General features: G+C 34.2%; 1 protein-coding gene across 1 annotated transcript; it reads left to right on the top strand.

The window, feature by feature from the left end:
• The first annotated feature begins 12,139 nt into the window (after positions 1-12,139).
• Positions 12,140-15,289, top strand: LOC103501163 (root phototropism protein 3). The gene is made up of 4 exons (XM_017047454.2): positions 12,140-12,655; positions 12,819-12,888; positions 13,031-14,323; positions 14,462-15,289. Exons 1-4 carry the CDS (start codon positions 12,540-12,542, stop codon positions 15,008-15,010), a joined length of 2,028 nt encoding a protein of 675 aa, XP_016902943.2. The 5' UTR covers positions 12,140-12,539; the 3' UTR covers positions 15,011-15,289.
• The last annotated feature ends 4,857 nt before the right edge of the window (positions 15,290-20,146 follow it).

Below are 20,146 nucleotides of genomic sequence, written 5' to 3'. Positions count from 1 at the left end.
TTTATTAATTTGTGTAATACCTATGAACTAAGCATTTAAATTAATAGAACTTGATTTTATTTTTTAATCACAATTATATGATTTTAAGACAATATAGAATATATATCGTCATTCTTAGTTTTTAAAATCGTTTGTTTATAAAAAAGAAAGAAAGGAACATAGAAAAGGAAGGAGGAGGAGGAGAAGAAACAGGAAGGAAGGAAGGAAGGAAGGAAGGAAGGAAAGAAAGAAAGAAAGAAAAAAAAACCGACCGACCCGAACCAACCGCCGGTTGGACCGACCGGTTTGGTTAGAACCGGCGGTCGAGGCCGGTTTTCATACTTCCTTGCCGACTTGTAGTCGGTTCGGGGCGGTTTGGTCAGAAAACCGACCCTGACAGTCCGATGCTCACCCCTATAAAAGAGTTTAGCCTGTTAATCTCTGATCATTGGAACCCATAATCTATAGGTCCATTAGGTTCTCCTACTAGCTCATATGGAATAAACTTAGAATAGTATGATAGAATGAGTTAATGAAAGGAGAGAGAAACCAACAAGTATATGTGATATAGCCGTCAGATTTTTTATTACTGATAGAGCTTTATTTTTAAATGGGATTTAAATATTAAAGATATCAATATGGATTCATACTCAAAAGCTCGAAAAAGATGAAATTAGTCAGTTGTAAAAAGTCAAAATGATTGATTTTTTACTTTGAAAAGTCAAACTTTGATCAGCAATATATTAAAAAATAATTAGACTCTTGAGAAAATAAATGCGGATTCATGCTCGGAAGGTCGAAGTTAGTCAAGGAGGTCAAAATGGTAAAAAAAAAAGTCAAAATATTGACTTTTGACTTGAAAAGTCAAAGTTTGACTTTAACTAGAAAGACCAAATGACCATTTTGTCCCATGACCAAAGTTAGTGGAAAAATCAAACAATTTGTTGGGTAATCCCACTAACTCTTAGTGGGCTATGTGGAAGCTCATGGTGATGACACCAATCCCACTAAGAGAAAATGGAATAGTGATTAATTCTACTAAAGGTTAGTGGAAAATTAGATGTTGAGATTTTATAAAAAATTTAACATGCAATTTTGCATGTAATTTTTTTATAAATAGCTTCTTTTTCAAATTGAAAAAAAAAATTTGTTTTTCTGAATTTTAGAAACTACTTTTTCCATCTCAACCCTCCAAATTCCATCTTTTCCTCATATTTCCGTCATTAAACGGGTCCCACAACCCGACTCTAAATCAAGAGATTAGCGAGTCAACTTTAGTGGAGGTTCGGGATCGTGTTGGTGAGGAGGTTTCGGAGTATCAGGAAGCTACAAAGGTAAGATTTTTCCTAAACCCTAATTTGTGTAATTAGGGCTTTTTGTTTTAATGCATGTTAATTTGTAAAATAAGTTTAGATGCAATTAGAGTAATCTTTCGATCTTTTTCCGCTGCATTCGTATGCTATCCTTCAGTTACAACACAATTATACAACTTACAACTTAAAGGATCACAACACGTAAATTAACTACTACTACACAACGACCTTTTCTCGCCTCGCCTGGTGACCCTTCTTCACTTAACCTAAGAAGGGAAAACTTAAAACATAAGCTAATAGTTTAGTGAGTGACAAGGATTTAGAGATACATTTTGGAGAATACAACTCCACACAATAAAAGCTTTCTCATTTTCAAAAACCTCTTAACGCACCACTACGTGGTAAACATCACAATAATAATCGCTTTTGGCCTCTAATTATTTCTATTACACCTAGATATTGAACTTCCTCAATGCAAGAACTACTATGTTGATTACACTTCACCATCAGCATTCCCATGGACCTTCATGCAATATTAGTTGCTCCAGCGATTGACTTGAACATGGACCACTCAACACATTCAGTCATCATTCTACCAAGCAAACCACTCAACACATGGTAGTCTCTACTCTTATGTGCACATAATATGTCACACCCCTCCCGGATCACCTACTCTTAACCCGAGAGGTGGCATGATGTAAACTGAAACCATCCACCTCTGAGACGATTCCAACTGACCCTTCACATGAAAACATGAAACCTTTGCCAACGAAATCTTTAAACATTTAAATATATCTGAAAATTGGCCTTATAGCAGTATGCTCAGGACGCGGAGACTCACAATTTGTACCTGAAAAGAGGGAAAACATTTTAAAAGGGTAAGCTAAATAGCCCAGTGAGTGACGGTTTTATAAAACATACTTTAAAATAAATAACTTTAGTCTTTTACATAAATCAATCATAAAGCATAAAATCTTAACTCTTTATTATGCTAAACTCTTTCTGTCTTTCAAATACTAATCTTTGATCTCTGTATATTCTATATCCAAGAAACTCGATCACGATATTAACTAGCTCAACCTATTGTGCCTGACTTCACAATGTAGGTCAAAATAGCAGGGTACCTTCGATCTTACTATTCTGCCAAATCTCGATAGTAGCTGGTTAAGTGGTCAGCAAAGCCCCATACCCCGCTATGCACATCGATCGTCAAGAACTCGGTATATAGAATACCATGGTTTTCTCTTTAAAATCATTCTCATTAAACTCATGCTTTTCAAGTATTTTTCTAAAACAATAAACAATCTCATTTCAGAAACTCAAACATACTCTAAATCATTACTTGCAAATCTCAAATATTTCATTTTAAGCATACTCAAGTGCATTTCACAAACATGCTTGCAAATTATAATCAATATAGCTTAGTAATCAGTCAAAGCATATTTAAATGGTAGCTAGTAAATCATCTTTAAAATCATCATTTAGAAATCATGTTGTCATTCATTGTACTTGAATGGATCCTTTATCGAAGAATTTCTTTACAGCCTCCTTGATCTGAAAAATTCATATTTAATCCTCAATTAATCCCTTGATCATGAAAAAATCTAAAACTTCCTTTAAAATTCTCAAAAATATCAACACAACCCAAAACGACCCAAAAATGACTCATCAGACTCATAGACATGGTGGATGGGGTTGGGTGCACGCGCATGGCTTGGGGGCTTTACCAAGTGCTAACCTCGCTGAGGTAGGCCACGCATCGCGTGCTAACCTCATAGTGAGGGGCAATGTGTGAATCATGGTCGCATACCCAGCGCGCTCATCGCGTGTTGCACTACGCCATAGCCTGTCGGCTAACCTCTTTTCGTAAGTCATATGTGCAGCTTGAGAGCATGACTTTGTCACATGCACCAAAACAACATATAACCTCCATGAAATAAAATCACACCCAGAATACCTAGTCATGCTTGACACTTACCCACTATTAATAGTTACTCTTTCGTCCAGAAACATGACTCAACTTTGAATACTTATAACTTTAAATCTATAACTCTTTTAGAACACTTTCTACTACAAAGTTTCTCTAAAATGTCTTAACTTTCTTACCTCAAAATTTCAGAACCTAATTCCAACGGACGTGCTCTGTAGCCCTCTAGAAGTGCACCCTACTTAGATTCTCTTCTAAAATGACCTTCTCGCCTTTTCTTGATCAAAACGCCTAGCTTCTCACCTCCAACTTTTTTAGAAGCCCTCTTCTATAAGCTAAACCCAATTAAACTTTTAAAAGTGTTTAAGAGAATTTACACCAGTGAGTTGTGAGAAATCCTTCCTTGAAGTTGCCTACTTATAGAAGAACTTCGTATGAAAATAAACTGACACCTAAACTTCTCTTAATCCACCCTTATTTTCCTTCAGACACCTCCTACTTTCATTCCAACTCCACCTTGTCCACAAAAATGCATGTAACATGTTTAAGATACTTGGATTAGCCTTGAATCGATTGTCTTTAATTAGCTATGTAGCTTACCAAAATGCCTAGCTAACCTCTAAAGCCTTCTCACACAGCATAACCTCTATAGCCTTTTCGCATAGCCTTTCCTAAACGCCTAACCTTCCTCTTGCCTTTCTTCTTGCCCACTAACCTCCATAACTCTTCTTACATAGCCTTTTCGCCCAATACATGAACTTGCTAACCTCACAATGTCTTCTCGCCTAGCACTTGTATGTGTCATGCTAACCTCTTAACCAATCCCCTCGTCTACTAACCTCTTAGTCCATCATCTCACCTAGCACATCATTCATTTACTAACATCTAAATCCTTCTTTTTTCCTAGCATGTTCAAGATTGCCAAAGCTATCCAAAATGCCTAAACATATACCTTTGAGGTTATTTTTCATGCTTTAGCCGCCTAGTGTCACGGGCATACTTGTCCAAGGTGTTGTTTACCTATGGTCGTATGCTCAAATATCTCTAAATCGCTTTGTCTTTATGTCTTATAGGTAGTTTAGTCTATTTCTTTCATTTTCGTGTCACTGAGCCACAGTGTGACATTTTCCATATGCAAGCCTGCCAAGGCAAAAAATATCAATATGTACTATAGGGGGTAGCACAATACTTGAACCCCTGCCCAAGCCTTGTCGCACTCTTTGCAATCTAAGCTATTTTCTTTGCAATTGACAGTCTTTAATGCTTTCTTTTATGATGTTTTCAACAATTTACTTCCTCATTTTATAAAAACATTTTCCCAAGAACGTAGAGGGATGTTACATCATACTGCGAGTTTGTCTGTAGATTTCGAATATAGGACGGCTGACTTGTTGATCGAGCAGAACAAGTGCCGCACAATCGTGTTTGAAAGGTTACGATTGTGAAAAGTGGTATTAGAGCCAAATTGGCTAATTGACTGTAAGATCGAAGTATGTCGTCGGCGAATCCATCGGGCAAGGCCCAGAGAGATCGACTAGTAGAGCTAGAAGAGCAGATGCTTTACCTAGTCGAAGTCTCGACTCCATCTGCTACTTAGAGTCTTGTCTCGAAGAAATTTCTGAGAAAACTGATACAATCGATGCGGTAGCTAGCCGTGTCGAAGAATTACCAATACAAGTGTGTTAGCAAGAGTCGACACTCTAGAAGTGAATGTTGGAAGAACTGGTCACACGAATATGGGGACAGTTCGTCGGGCTTTGTTGCCTACATCGAGTAACGTGTCAACGAGCTAGATACCTCTTAGAAGACACTCTTAGAGATGATAAACGGCATGTCAGAGTATTTTCAAGCTACCATCAATGTCATTAGGAACGAAATCGCAGATGTGAACACAAGACTGAATCTCACAATGCGAGCAATGGCAAACCAAGTTCTGGTTGGAAGGGCAGTCCTCATTACTAAAGTGAAGGTTCTGGAACTCAAGCCATTCTGTGGAGTGAGGGATGCAAAGGTCTTAGAAAACTTCATATTTCATCTCAAACAGTACTTCAAGGCCACAAACACAGTCATCAAAGAAGCCAAAGAGACATTGGCGACGATGCATCTGTGTGAGGATGCCAAGTTATGGTAGAGGTCCCGATACATGGACATACAGGAAGGGCATTGCACAATAGATACTTGGGACGTTCTAAAGAAAGAACTCTGCTCGCAATTCTTCCCCGAGAATGTGGAAATCCTAGCTTGGCAAAAATTGTGTGATCTGAAACACACTAGCAACATTCGAGAGTACGTGAAACAGTTCGCGGGGTTGATGTTAGACATTCGCGATATGTCAGAGAAAGACAAAGTTTTCTGTTTTGTTGAAGGGCTGAAACCATGGGCAAAGACCAAGTTGTATGAACAAAGGGTTCAAGAACTCACGTCAGTGTATACAGCAGTCGAACGGTTGTTTGATATGACTAGTGACTCTCAAGATGTGAGACGTCACCAAAGTTCCTCACCTAGAAGGAACAGAAATAGTCTGCTCGAGTTCTCCCAAAGATGTCGGGGGAGGTAAACATTCCGGTAGAGATCGTAGGCCTATCAACTGAACACAGAGAACACGTGGCGAAGGCCGAATAATCGAATGTCACCCAAGCGCCCTCTTAGTTGTTTCATATGTGGGGGACCACATTTGGCAAGAGAATACCCGAACAAAGCTAACTTTCATGCGTTTCAGGCCTCTTTAACCTCGGATTCAGATGATAATTCGAATCAAGTCAAGGGTGAAGTGGACTAGATAGAAGGAGGTGAGAAGACTCGAATAGGGGCCATAAAATACCTGTCATCTCTGTAGAAAAAGTTAGGGGAGAGAAACGTACCAACAGAGAAGGGCTTATTATATGTTGACACTTGGATCAACCAAAACCAGACAAAAAGCACTACGATTGATTCCAGTGCAACCCACAACTTTATAACAGAGGCAGAATCCAAACATCTAAGACTCCTTTGGGAGAAGGATTCCGGAAGAATGAAAGCCATGAATTCTGTTGCCCTACCTATCATTGGACTAGTGAAACGAACGGTGATAAAGTTGGAAGGATGGAAAGGTCCTGTAGACTTTGTAGTTGTAAAGATGGACGACTTCGATGTAGTACTGGGAATGGAGTTCCTCCTTAAACATCAGGTCAACCAATGCCCTCGGCCAAATGTCTAGTGACTACTGGATCTTTCCCCATCATCGTGCAAGCAAATATTCGTCAGCCTAACGAGTTTAAAATGATATCGGCTATGCAACTAGATAAGAGTCTCGCCTAAGAGGAACCACCATCAGTGGCGATCCTGCTTGGGGCGTTGGGAAAATTGGGGGAGACAGTCCCCAAAGACATTCTATGTGTCCCAGAGAAGTGTTATGGTGTGATGCCAAATAGTTGGCCCAAATCCTTGTCGATGCGAAGGATGATTGACCATGGGATAGAATTACTGCCAGAGGCAAAAGAGCCTGTAAAGAATACTTATCGCATGGTGCCACCGAAGTTAGCCGAACTTCGGAAACCATCGAAGAAGTTGTTGCGTACAGGATTTAGTAGATCCGTACGAGCTCCGTATGGAGCCCCGGTCCTTTTCCAGAAGAAGAAGGACAGAAACCCACAACAGTGTATCAAGCGTTGTATCCTGAATAAGCTCACAGTTAGTCGTAAATATCCAATTCCCATACTCCCCAACCTGTTTGATCGCTCACGTGGGGTGAAGTATTTTCCGAAGTCAGACATCCGACTGAGGTACTGTCGAGTAAGAGCAACGAAGGCAGAGGGACTCGAGACAACTTGTGTCATTGACCGGCTTAGAGCATACGAGTTCCCCCTGGTGCCACTTAGTCTTACCGATGCCAAGGGAGGAAAGTGTTGTTTTGTACAGAGATAGATAAACGTGTTGGGTCATGTGGTGGAGTTTCATTAAATTGCGATGGGAAAGAAGAAGATTGCCGCAACGTGTGATGGGAGAATATCAAAATCAGTCGCAGAGTTACGATCATGCCCCGGATTGGCCAATAGTAACGGGTAGTTCATGGAGGGATTCTTAAAAAGAGCAAGCTCACTTACTGAGTTGTTGAAAGAAGAAGACATTCAGTGGGGTAGGAACCTCGAGTGTCAGGCCCCTTCGATGGTCTGAAGCAAGTCACGATTGAGGGGCCAAGTCTTAGGGTCACCGATGCGACCAAGCCTCCCAAAATTGAGGTCGAGCAATTCAACTATATGCTCAGAGAATATTTGCATCGTTTTGTTGATTGCAAACAAAGAAATTGGGTTTAGATGCTGAATGTGGTCCAGTTCGGTCATGATGCTCAAACAGATTCGCTGATCAGGAGAAGTCAGTTTGCGATGGATGGTAGTAGGCATTCCATATTGTCGTCGGTCACTGATGGCCCTTATGTAAGGAATAGCCCTCAAGTTCACAGAGTTGAAAAGGAATGGGAACAGACGGCTGACATCGCTCGAGCGTGTCTAGAAAAAGCTTCAAGGCCGAGGGAGGAGAGGGTGGATCAAAAGCAATGCCCCTTTGAGTTCGAGTGGTCGACCAAGTTTCTGATCAATGGTGCAACAATGCCTTACAGTTATCTATCAACCTGGAAGAGGAAGAAGATAGAGAAGTCAAGGAAGTCCTTGCTGACAAAGTAAGGAAATGTAGAAGGTCCACGAGAAAGGTATATAAATTCTTAGTGAAGTGGAAGAACCCCCCCCCCTCTCGTGGAGGTAACAAGCCGAGAACATGTCGAAGATCTTGAAACGTGGAAGCAGAAGACCGAAGAGCTCCAGCTTCGCCAGTTGACAGGGACGTCAACCATTTAAGTGGAGGAGAATGTCACGGGCATACTTGTTTAAGGTGTTGTTTACCTATGGTCGTATGCCCAAATACCCCTAAATTGCTTTGTCTTTATGTCTTATAGGTAGTTTAGTCTATTTCTTTCGTTTTCATGTCGTCGAGCCATAATGTGACATTTCGGCTTTTTCATATGCAAGCCTGCCAAAGCCAAAAATCTCAATATGTACTATAGAGGGTAGCACACTACTTGAACCCCTACCCAAGCCTTGCCGCACTCTTTGCAATCTAAGCTATTTTCTTTGCAATTGACAGTCTTCAGTGCTTTCTTTTATGATGTTTTCGATAATTTACTTTCTCTCTCCCGTTTTATAAAAACATTTTCCCAAGAACGTGGAGGGAGGCTACATCATACCGCGAGTTTGTCAGCGGATTTCGAATATTGAACGGCTGACTTGTTGATCGAGCAAAACAAGTGCCGCACAATCATGTTTGAAAGGTTACGATTGTGACACCTAGCACCTACACCAAAACGCCTAGCTTTGGAGGTTGCCAACCTTCTTTTGCAGCCCAAAGGGTGTCATTGGTTATTTGGTATTTTTTTGACCACCCACCTAACCTCTAAGTGCTTAGCATGACACTTGGCCAATTTTTCCAACTTTTCTCTTTCTCTTAAACTTAAACCTTAATTCTTAATCTTTCCAAGGATTTTTACCTTCTTTTCCTATATATTTACTTTTCTCTTATCTTTGCCAAAACTTAACAAGTTTCAAACGAACTAAAAATTTTGGGATTTCAAATAATATCTAGCTTTTAATCCGAAATAAGGCTAATGGTTTCGCATACATACAAGCATCACAACAATACAACTTCACAAACATAGACATACTTCAGAATTGGTCATGTTCTTTTATACGTATGCATGAGGTAACAACATGAGCATATCTAACATCATAGCAATACAACAGCGTGACTTGGATGGTAAAAACATTTTTCGAAAGCATGCATGTTTTTCTTTGAAGGGTCACTCACACAGCAAAGCTTTTCATTCTCCCTTACTCTCCTTTTTATAACCTAACTCTTGTCACCTAGTCCTATAATGAAGTTTCACTTCTTTTTTTGATATAACTTTCTCTTATCTAAACACGTGAATTTATCCTTCCTTAAATCTATTTAATACTCTTCTCAAATTAGATTAGTAAGCATTACACTTCTCTTAAGCTCCGCAGCTCCTACTTAGTGCTACATGTATTAGCTTAGTATATTTTTTAAATCATGCTTAACTTAAACTTAACTCGTATTTAGCTAACTAATCAAACTTCTTCTTTCCTAGCTCGTCACTTGATAATTGGTTGAGTGCTCGTTGCCACCTTCCCTTCTCGCATTATCTTGTTGTATTGTGTTGCCCTTCCTCACAACACATCGCCTAATTCCTTTGCCTTTTGCCCCTCCCCTCACGTTATTTCGAAATGTCTACTCAAGCCTAACTCAGCTAACTTCACTTCATAAGAAACCCCTTTATTAGGACACTGGTCTCACACTTTTCATATTCAACAAAATGACCACTTATTTACAAATATAACAAAATGATGAAAAGTTTATATTTAGTCAATTTTTTCATTTTATATATTTTATAGTATTTTAAGAATTTTGTGATTTAAAATAATATTTTATATAATTGGAGTCTTTCTCAAAATGTTTTTTGAACATGAATAAAAACACTGTGACATGGCAGAAAATAATTGTATTTCACCGTTGACATTTCTGAATGTAAGAAACTACTCGGGTTTATTTGATTAAAAAAGATTAGACCCAATTAGATTATTTAATCCAAATAGGACAGGATAGCATATTTAATATTTAAAAAGATAAGAAAGATAAAATAAAAAATTCATTGCATGCATGATTTCTACAGCAAAATAGAAAAGAACAAAAACAAGAATAATGGTGTGTTTTAAAATGTTAAAATAATGGACGCAGAGTTGAAAAATAAAATAAAATAGTGAGTGAGGAAGAGGAATGGTATGCACATTCTCATCCACAAAAGCCATCTATCAATGGGCCCTTCCTTCCTTATCCACATCCTTGTTGGCCCAACACAATTATATATTTTATTTAAATTAATATATACTATTTATTTCAACTTCATTTTCATTCTTTCATAAAATAGCTATGCCTACCAATTGGGTTTCTAATATCATTCTAGTCTAAATATATAGAAGCGAAAAAATATCTCATTTTCTAGAAGATATCCAAAATCCCACACTTGTAGTTCTTAATTTCTTGTTTGATTTCCATTTAACCCATTTTCAATGTTACAATTTCACTTTTGTTCTTTTCTAGTACCTACCTTTTCATGTATACTCTTTTAACCTCCATTTTTTCATTATACATATCATGTTCAATATATTAATTAATTTAAAATAAGAAAATTTATTATAAATAACAAAACTGTTGAAAATATTTACAAAACATAGCAAAATTTTATACAAATGATAGCATCAGTGTCTATCAATATCACTAATAGACATTGATATACTAATAGAGGTCTATTAGTGTATCTATCATAAATCTGAATAATTTTGTTATAATTTGTAAATATATTGATTCATTTTATGTAAAATTATAACTATATTCGATCTACCAAATTACTCAAATTGTTTCTTTCTATTTTTAATGCCTCCAATGACTATACGTGTTGGCTACAATTAAAAACTAACTCATTACCTCACTTCGATTACAAGTGACAACCAACATCGATAATCACCTCCTGTAACCAACTCTACAAATACTAACCTCTAGTGATCAACTTTGACAAACGCTTTCAATGACTACCTTTCATGGTTAAACTTCAATGATTATCTTTAAAAACCAACTTTATCGATAATATTTAACGACTGACTCTAAAGCCTAACTCGATTGATTATATACTAAAACAAAAGCAAAGAACTCGACCTTTGAAAATTATTTAAAATTATTGATTTATAATATTTAACCGTGGTCTTTACATGAATTTTGATATTAAATAGAAAAACTTTGAGTATTTATGAAAAAGAAAATATGTAGAAAAACACTTTGGACAAAAAAGAAAAAGAAAGAGAAAAAACAAATTAAACAAACACCACAAAAAATGAAATATGACTGTTTTAGAAAACATTTTTTTTCTTGGCAATGTAAAGAACACCTAATTGAATAGGATCAAATAACATGTTAAAGAATAGCATTAAATTCCTCTTTTTCTAACTCCATAATATATATTTAGTTAAAGAAACGTAGCATTTTCATTTTTTATATAAAAATCCTATATTATATTATATATAAAGAGAAATAAAAAAAAATAAAATTAATTACAAAATATAGTAAAAAATATAAAGAGAATTTGAATAAATTAGATAATTTAACTTTTACTATATTTTATAAATAATTTTAATAGTTTGCTTATTTATAATATACATTTAAATTACTAACATTCATTTTTTTTCTCAAACAAATATATGCATTTCTTTTAAACATACATTCACAATTTTGGACATAATATTAGTTAAAAAAACTCTCCGTGTCGTATTTACAAATAGTGATACATATGAATGTTCTCTAATGTACAAATTAATTATAATGACAAACTTAACCTAAGATACCATGAAAAATTTTGACCTACTTATCTTTTCTAGTAAATATTCTAAGTAATATGTTTTACTAATATGTTAATATTTTGCAATTTTGTTATTTGTTTGAAGCAAGAGTAGTTGTTGAAATTAACATGATCTCAATTAAGTGTTAGAGCTTTTAGAAAATATATATATATTTATAATTGAATGTTCGAACGAAATGTTAAACAAATAAAGATATTACGTTAAAATCGAACTTTTTTAGATTACAAAACATTAGGATATAACAACAAAAAACAAACTTTCTAATTCAACTAAACTCTCCACAAAAAATTATTATCAACTCAAACGAGTAAAGTGTAATATTTGAAAATTGATCCAATGAAAATTATATTGAAAATCTGGGAGTGAAAAAGATATTTATCTATTAAAAATAAAAAGAAAGAAGGATAATTGTAGTGTTATGAGAGGAGTCGAATGGTATAGTTCATCATCCAAAGATAGACTGTAGTGATGTAATGTAAATAGCTATTCTTAGTATGATAAATATTCTCTCTCATTTTGAAGAGAGAAAGAGAAGGAGAGCAGCAACTGAAAGAGGCGTTATTAATGCAAAACCAAAGGCAAAGAGGATGCAATCAGAATGATCCATCATCACCTACCCATGACCCCATTACTTGCACACACACACACCCTGTTCAAAAAATCTTCTAAGTTTCAAGTTCCAACTTCTTCAGTCACTGAAAAATCAGCATCAATGAAGAAAGCCGACAATTCAACAATATAATTCCAATCATCCCATGTGGGTTTCTCCCATTTCCCCCTCCTCTATATCTCTTTCTTCTTCTTCTTCAAATTCTCTCCCATTTCCCCCTTTCTTTTCCACTCTCACTTTCCCCATTTTTCTCCATCATGTGGGAATCTGAGAATGATTCTATTGCTGTTGCTCGAGATTACGCCAATGGCGTTCCCCCTTCCGCTAAACACGCACTCAAAACTGACGGTTTCGAACTCAGAGGAAACTCATGGTACTCCTTGGCCTTTTCTTTTAACCCTTCAATTTTTGGCTCCTTTTTACACAAACCCTTTTCTTCTTTTCTTATGTTTTGTTTTGGGAATTTGTTGATTTGGTTTCATTGTGTTGTACTGATGTCTGTCATTGTACTCTTCCTTCTCCTTTTTGTGTTGTAGGTATGTTGCTACTGATATCCCGAGTGACCTTTTAGTACAAGTTGAGGGTGTCAATTTCCACTTACATAAGGTGTTGTATAATCTCCTCTGTTTTGATGGATGGATGAACTTGAACTTGAACTTTGAACTTGGTTTTTTTTTTTTTTTCTTGGTTTTGTTTTGATTTCCTTAATGGGGTTGTTTTGTTTTTTGGGTGTGTATGAACTATGAAGTATCCTCTTCTTTCTAGAAGTGGGAAGATGAACAGATGCATATATGAATCCAGAGACCCAGATTTGAATAAGATTATTTTGGATGATCTTCCTGGTGGGGCTGAGGCTTTTGAACTTGCAGCCAAATTTTGTTACGGAATAGCTGTTGATTTGACTGCAGCCAATATTTCTGGCCTTAGATGTGCTGCTGAGTTTCTTGAAATGACAGAAGATTTGGAGGAAGGTAATTTGATTTTCAAAACTGAAGCATTTCTTAGCTATGTGGTACTTTCTTCATGGAGGGACTCCATAGTTGTGTTGAAAAGCTGTGAGAAGCTCTCGCCGTGGGCTGAGAACCTACAAATCGTTCGGCGATGCAGCGAGTCTATTGCTTGGAAAGCTTGTGCTAATCCTAAAGGAATTAGATGGGCATACACTGGCAAACCCCCAAAAGTTTCTAGTCCCAAATGGAATGATTTGAAGGATTCAAGTCCAAGTAGGAATCAGCTTGTTCCTCCTGATTGGTGGTTTGAGGATGTCTCAATCCTCAGGATTGATCACTTTGTTAGAGTAATCACAGCAATCAAAGTAAAGGGTATGAGGTTTGAATTGATTGGATCGTCTATTATGCATTATTCATCAAAATGGCTTCCTGGTTTGGTAACCGACGCAACAAATGCCGGTGATGAAGGAAGTACCAGCACTACGAGTAACACAAGCAGTGGCAGCAACAGTTGGAAAGGTGGGCTTCATATGATTGTGGCTGGCAACAAGGAAGATCACTCGGCCATTCAGGCGAAAGATCAACGAATGATCATCGAGAGCTTGATCAGCATCATTCCTCCACAGAAAGATTGTGTCTCATGTAGCTTCCTTCTAAAATTGCTGAGAATGGCAAATATGTTGAAAGTTGCACCAGCATTGGTCACTGAATTGGAGAAAAGAGTTGGAATGCAGTTTGAACAAGCCGCACTTGTGGATCTTTTGATCCCATCTTACAGCAAGAGCGATACAATGTATGATGTCGATCTTATTCAGAGGCTGCTTGAGCATTTCCTAGTCCAGGAACAGACTGAGATTTCGAGTCCAAGCCGACAATCATTTTCTGATAAACATATGTATGATGGATCTCAAAGAGGGGTTGTTCCAAATGCCAAAATGAGGGTGGCAAGGCTTGTTGATAGCTATCTAACAGAGGTAGCCAGAGACAGAAACCTTTCCTTGACAAAATTTCAAGTACTGGCTGAAGCTCTGCCAGAATCTGCTCGAACATGTGACGACGGGCTTTACAGAGCTATTGATTCCTATCTTAAGGTAAATATCTTACGAACTTCTTATATTGTTTTTCCATCCAGGGCTGTTTTAATTACGTGAACATGTCTGTTAAATCTGCCTTCAAGATAAGAGAGTTTCCAAACATAATGTGTTTTCTAAGTCAACTGGTAATGACAGGCGCACCCTACGCTCACAGAGCATGAGAGGAAGCGACTATGCCGAGTAATGGACTGCCAGAAGCTCTCCATTGATGCTTGTATGCACGCAGCACAAAACGAAAGGCTCCCATTACGAGTGGTGGTCCAAGTCCTGTTCTCAGAGCAAGTAAAGATAAGCAATGCAATTGCCAATTCGTCGCTAAAAGAAGCAAACGATTCGCAATTCCAACCACTTGTAACAAACAGAAAAACATTGCTGGAAGCCACACCACAATCATTCCAAGAAGGGTGGGCAACTGCCAAGAAAGACATTAACACACTTAAGTTTGAGCTTGAGAGTATGAAGACCAAGTATCTTGAACTTCAAACTGAAATGGAGAGCTTGCAAAGACAATGTGAGAAGGTTACCAAGCAAAAGCAAAGCTCTGCTTGGAGTAGTGGGTGGAAAAAACTGAGCAAATTGACTAAAATTTCAACTTTGGAAACCCCAGAAAATGAATCACAACATCCAATTATTGCAGAACAGACTAAGAAAGTACCTAGAAGATGGAGGAATTCAATATCATAAGATGCATAAGGGATATCACTTTCATATTTCAACATTTGGGTTCTGTCTTCCTTTTTTTTCTTTTCTTTTCTTTTTTTTTTTTTCTCTTTTCCTTTTCCATTGGGTAAGAGAAGAACACAACAGTTTACTTTCTTTTTCCCAGCAATCAAAATCACTTTATGCTGGTTGGAATAGGCTTTGATATAATTCAAGTTTCCCAAATTTGTAATTGTTTTCTTTTCATTTCTGATGAGTTTTGTGCCATTGTTTCAAATAATTTCTCAAGTAACTTTTGTAGAATGTTTCGACCTTTTATTCTCTTACACTACCTCTTTGAATTTTTATCATTAAGTTTATTTCTTTCCAATTTCATTACAACGATTGAATCTATCGTCAAATTTTAAAAATAAAAATCAAAAGCAAGCTTTTAAAATTTAATTTCTTCTTTTGTTTTTAAATTTATGTTCGGTTTTTTAAACCATCGATAAGATAGGAAAAAAAGAAAGTTAATTAGAAGTGATGTCTATAGTATAGAACTTAGGCCGTTTGAATTCACTTAAAAAATAATGTTTTTGAACAAATTCATTTTTGTTTAACATCTCTTCTTTGTTAAGGTAGTTTAAAATACACTTAGAAAATTATTATGAATGGTTTTTTTCAAGCCTCGTAATTTTTGTCAAAATAACTTATTTTTTGAATTAAATACTTGAAAATGTAATCCAAACACCTCTTAATTTTAAAAAAATAAAATGATGATCACAAAAATTGCAATAATTATGAAACTGAGACATTTAAAATTTTCATATCTATTGCAATTCATTCAATAATTTATCATAACTTGTTCTTAAATTTCTCATGAATGGTGCATTGTTGATTCTTTCTCTCGTACGTATAGAAAGGTTATTTTTATTATCCAATGTATTGAGATTGAATAAAGTACCCGTCTCTCATTTGATCTTGAAATGTTGTTTAGATCTTTTTAGTGGGAGTTTTCTTTTTCTTTTCTCTTCTCTTCTTTTTATGTTTTCGAACTAATTTATCTATAAATATAATAAAATTTTATATTGTACATATGATTGGTTGCAATAGATCCAAATAGAGATCTATCACGTTAGTAATAAACACTAATAACAATATCTATCTTGATCTATGAATGATAAAAAAAAAAAAAAAAATTGTTAACAACATGTTATTGTTGAATAGTTTTAACATTTTAAAACTATTTTTCTTCTTTTTGGATATATAAAAAATTATTTTTAGTTTTGTAATTAATTATTTAACATGGCTTTGCAAAATTGAAGGTTGTGTGTGTACACGAACATAAACACAATCTGGGTCGTGGACGAAGTAGTCTTCACCTTTTGTATTTTGATGACAATTTCAATTTTGCGATCCAAATAATTTATACAGTAAAAGTGCCATCAAACTCGGGATGAAGAATTTGGAATAATCTCCCACCCCTAATTTAAGACAGTTTCATTTGTACACTAAAAAATAATTTCAATAATATTATTATTGAGAACAAATAAATAAATAAATGAATATATTTGTGGCATGGCATGTGATTTTAAAACATTGTTTCCACCCAATTAAATTATTTAACCAAATAGGGCAACACACATATTTAATAGTGCCATTTTCCAGATAATTATTTACAAATATTTTAAATATAACAAAAGAAAAAACAATATAAAGAAATTATATGAGTACAGTACACAACTCACACCATGTTTCCAGATAGTTATAATTACATCGACTGTTATTACTTAATATAAATTTATGAATCTTTTACATTTATTATTTATTATTTATTATCGTTATCACTACCAATTGGAATTAGTGGTAACAATACTAATAAAGTAAATTTGACAAGTTAATAAGTTTTATTTAAGAATTATAACTATATGAGTACAGTTTTCAAATGCAATTAGAGTGAGTGTAAAATACAAATAAACAACAAACCGGACTCACCTTTTATATTATATTATGATTGAATGATTAGGTTTTGTTGAGGTGTAAAAAGAGTAATGTTAGTATAAAAGTAAAAGAAAATGATTGGAGGTAGTGAATTATAATGGGAATAATAAAAACAAAAGACATAAATAATGGACAAATCTTAAATATGAAAATTCTCCATAATAATAAAAGAAAATAAAAAGAAGATGAATTTGAGTGAGGGATGGGATGCACATTCTCATCCACAAAGGCCATCTATCAAAGGGTCCCTCTTTCCTTATCAACATCCTTGTTGCCCCAACACAATTAATACAATAATATAATATAATATATTTATAATATATTTCTTTCAACATCATTATCATTTTCTTCCCAAAAATAGATATGGATTTGGCTATCAATTGAGTTTTTAATGTCACTTTTAATCTAGATAGGAGCCAAAAAAATATCTCATTTTATATAAGATAAGGTATACCAAAGATGTTATTATATTGTGTTTATGACATGATTTGAAATTTAATGATATTTATAGAGTTAAGGATCTTCCATATAATGTCCTAACATTATTTAATTAAATAGTTAATTTTTTTCAAATCTTTTTAAAAATATAACAAAACGACAAAATATTTATACTGTATAAAACAATTCCAAAAACGAAAGAGACTCTCACAAACTCACAATAAAAAAATACCAAAAGTGCTCTGTCAACTACGCTTGTAATATATTTGGTACACAATCGTTTAGATTTGGCTATTCTTTGGTACATGCTCATTTAGATTTAGATACCAAAATCTAAACGATTTATTTTTTCGATTTTATTTGTTTAATTTGGTTACACAATCGTTTAATTTGGTTACACTATCATTTAGATTTGAACAGCCAAATCTAAACGAATTTTTTTTTTCAAAATTTGGTACAATCGTTTAGTTGGTTAAACGAATTTTTTCAATATTATTTTGTTACACGATCGTTTAAATTTGTTTAAGTAAACGATCGTTTAGATTAAGCTACTCCAATCTAAATGATTTTTTTTAAAATTCTTTATACACGTTTTTTTGTATTTGACTATTTTTTTACACGATTTGATGTAAAAAAAGAATAAAAAGAAGAAAAGAAAGACGATTGAAAAAATTTACACGAGAAAAAAGAGAAAAAAAAATCTAAAATATTTAAAAAAAATGGCTAAATTAATTTATTATATTTATGAAAATTTTACTATTCCATGGTTATAATTATAATATGATTTCTATTATTATTGTTTAATCATTTTTTTAGCGCTCTTAGCTTTGATTAAAGTCTTGAGTGAAAATGTTAGTTCAAGGCCATATGATCAAACAAACATTCTCAATTTTGTAGGTATTGGCGGTGGTTGAAACTCAGTATGTTAAAACATCTTTATTTTTTATATAATTTCTTGTTCAAATCAATTTCCTATCTGTTTTTTTTTTTTTTTCTTCTTGTTATCTCAAATTTATATCTTAAATAATATCGGTATCAATGGAAATTTTGTAGAATTTAAGGAAATCAGTGAAAATTGTTATAACTAGTTAATAGAACTTTGATTCTCGTTCAATCAAACTATAATTAACCATTATAATGATTATTTTTATGGAATAAGACAAAATTTAGAACTAAATTTGTAATAATTCTTGTAAATATCGATGCAATAGCAGAAAATTGAAAAAGAAATGAAAATATTTTTTTCGAAATTAGAAAATTCACTGAAACCATTTAAATTCAATAGAACAAAATCACTCCACGACAAAATAATTCTTGTATGAAGTTTGTCGCCACGTGCCTGAGACAATGCGGAACGGCCGACGTCCTTAAAAAACCAAAATAAAATAAAATTTAAAGCCACTTAAAGCGGTCAAAAATTCAAGAAACACAACTACAACTAGAATAATGGAACAATAATTAAAATGAAAGATTGAAAGTTATTAAAGTTATGTATGTGAATTAAGGTTAACGTAACACATTTGGAAGCTAATAAAGAAACATAGTGATATGCATCTAAAAAGGAGTCCCACTCCACCTGAAAGGATAAAGTTTTATATGTGTTTTCAAAGTGATGTGTGTTAGCTAAAGGAATAACATATAGCTTCAATCATTTTCCATCAATTTGAAGACATAACGCTTACAATAAAAATTGAGTCATATATAAAATTTAATATATAAATTAAATTAATGACATCATGGGTTGGTTGGTTGGTTCATAAATAAACAAATCAAATATAAAAGGGGGAGACAAAGAGACATTGAATCCAACCCTAAAACAATCTTCAAACACCAAAATCTCCCTTTACTTTTGGCCAACCAAAACTCTGTGAGATATAAAAGAAAAGGTGTGTTATGTTATATATCAATCAGCCTTATGAAAAGCAAAACACACTCTTTTTTTCCAATATATGAAAACTAAAAGCATTCTTTCGGGTGGTTAAATAAATTAAAAAGTAGCTGGGGAGGATTAAGACATACTTCAAAGTTTTCCCCTTATTAATTCAACTATATAATATTAATTTTAGCTTCAACATTTTGAATTAATCACTAGTTTAACCTCCTATTAATCCTACATCAACACCCCAACTTCCTCTTCAATTAATAACTTCATTATTGTTTGTCATATACAATCTTGTTATCTATATATTGTCAAATAAATCAAAATATTACTTAAAAATGTCCATAAATCTCTATCAAAGTCTAATATTATTGTCATCAGTAGATTATCAAAATTCAATATCTTTTTTAGTTTTTTAATTTAAACCAAACTTTTAAACTTGAGGTTGATAGTAAATATTTGATTTTGATTAAGTTATATGAGTACTTAAATATCAATTTAGACCGTCAAGGCATCCATTAAAATCTTGGTTCAAACCTATTAACATATAACTTTCTCATGTGTATATAAGATTAATCTAATAGAAAGGATTATTAGGGAAAATTTAAAGAGAATTTTTGCTTAAATTTCAAATTCATAAATATTTTTAAGTTTTGAGTTTAATTGATCATATAAGTTAATTTCCAAGTTTAGAGTATAAGTGTTTTTTCCTTTAAACCTAGATGTCTTGATTATATAATGCATATGGGTCGTTAAATTAATGAAGATATATATTAATTAAGATGGAGACTGATAAATATTAAGCAAAATATCTAAAATTCAAAATTAATTTCAGTTGACCCCTTGATCTATCCTCTGTGACC

The sequence above is a fragment of the Cucumis melo genome, chromosome 7, assembly GCF_025177605.1.
Source record: "Cucumis melo cultivar AY chromosome 7, USDA_Cmelo_AY_1.0, whole genome shotgun sequence".
In the NCBI taxonomy this organism is placed as follows: domain Eukaryota; kingdom Viridiplantae; phylum Streptophyta; class Magnoliopsida; order Cucurbitales; family Cucurbitaceae; genus Cucumis; species Cucumis melo.
This window is presented reverse-complemented; position numbering and strand designations above follow the sequence as displayed.

What these genes read in the sequence shown, in the direction of transcription:
- LOC103501163 (XM_017047454.2), top strand. Translation starts at nt 12,540, where the DNA reads ATGTGGGAATCTGAGAATGATTCTATTGCTGTTGCTCGAGATTACGCC. An exon ending in TCAATTTCCACTTACATAAG is followed by an intron (nt 12,889 to 13,030) that starts GTGTTGTATAAT and finishes TGAACTATGAAG; the next exon opens with TATCCTCTTCTTTCTAGAAG. An exon ending in CTATTGATTCCTATCTTAAG is followed by an intron (nt 14,324 to 14,461) that starts GTAAATATCTTA and finishes TGGTAATGACAG; the next exon opens with GCGCACCCTACGCTCACAGA.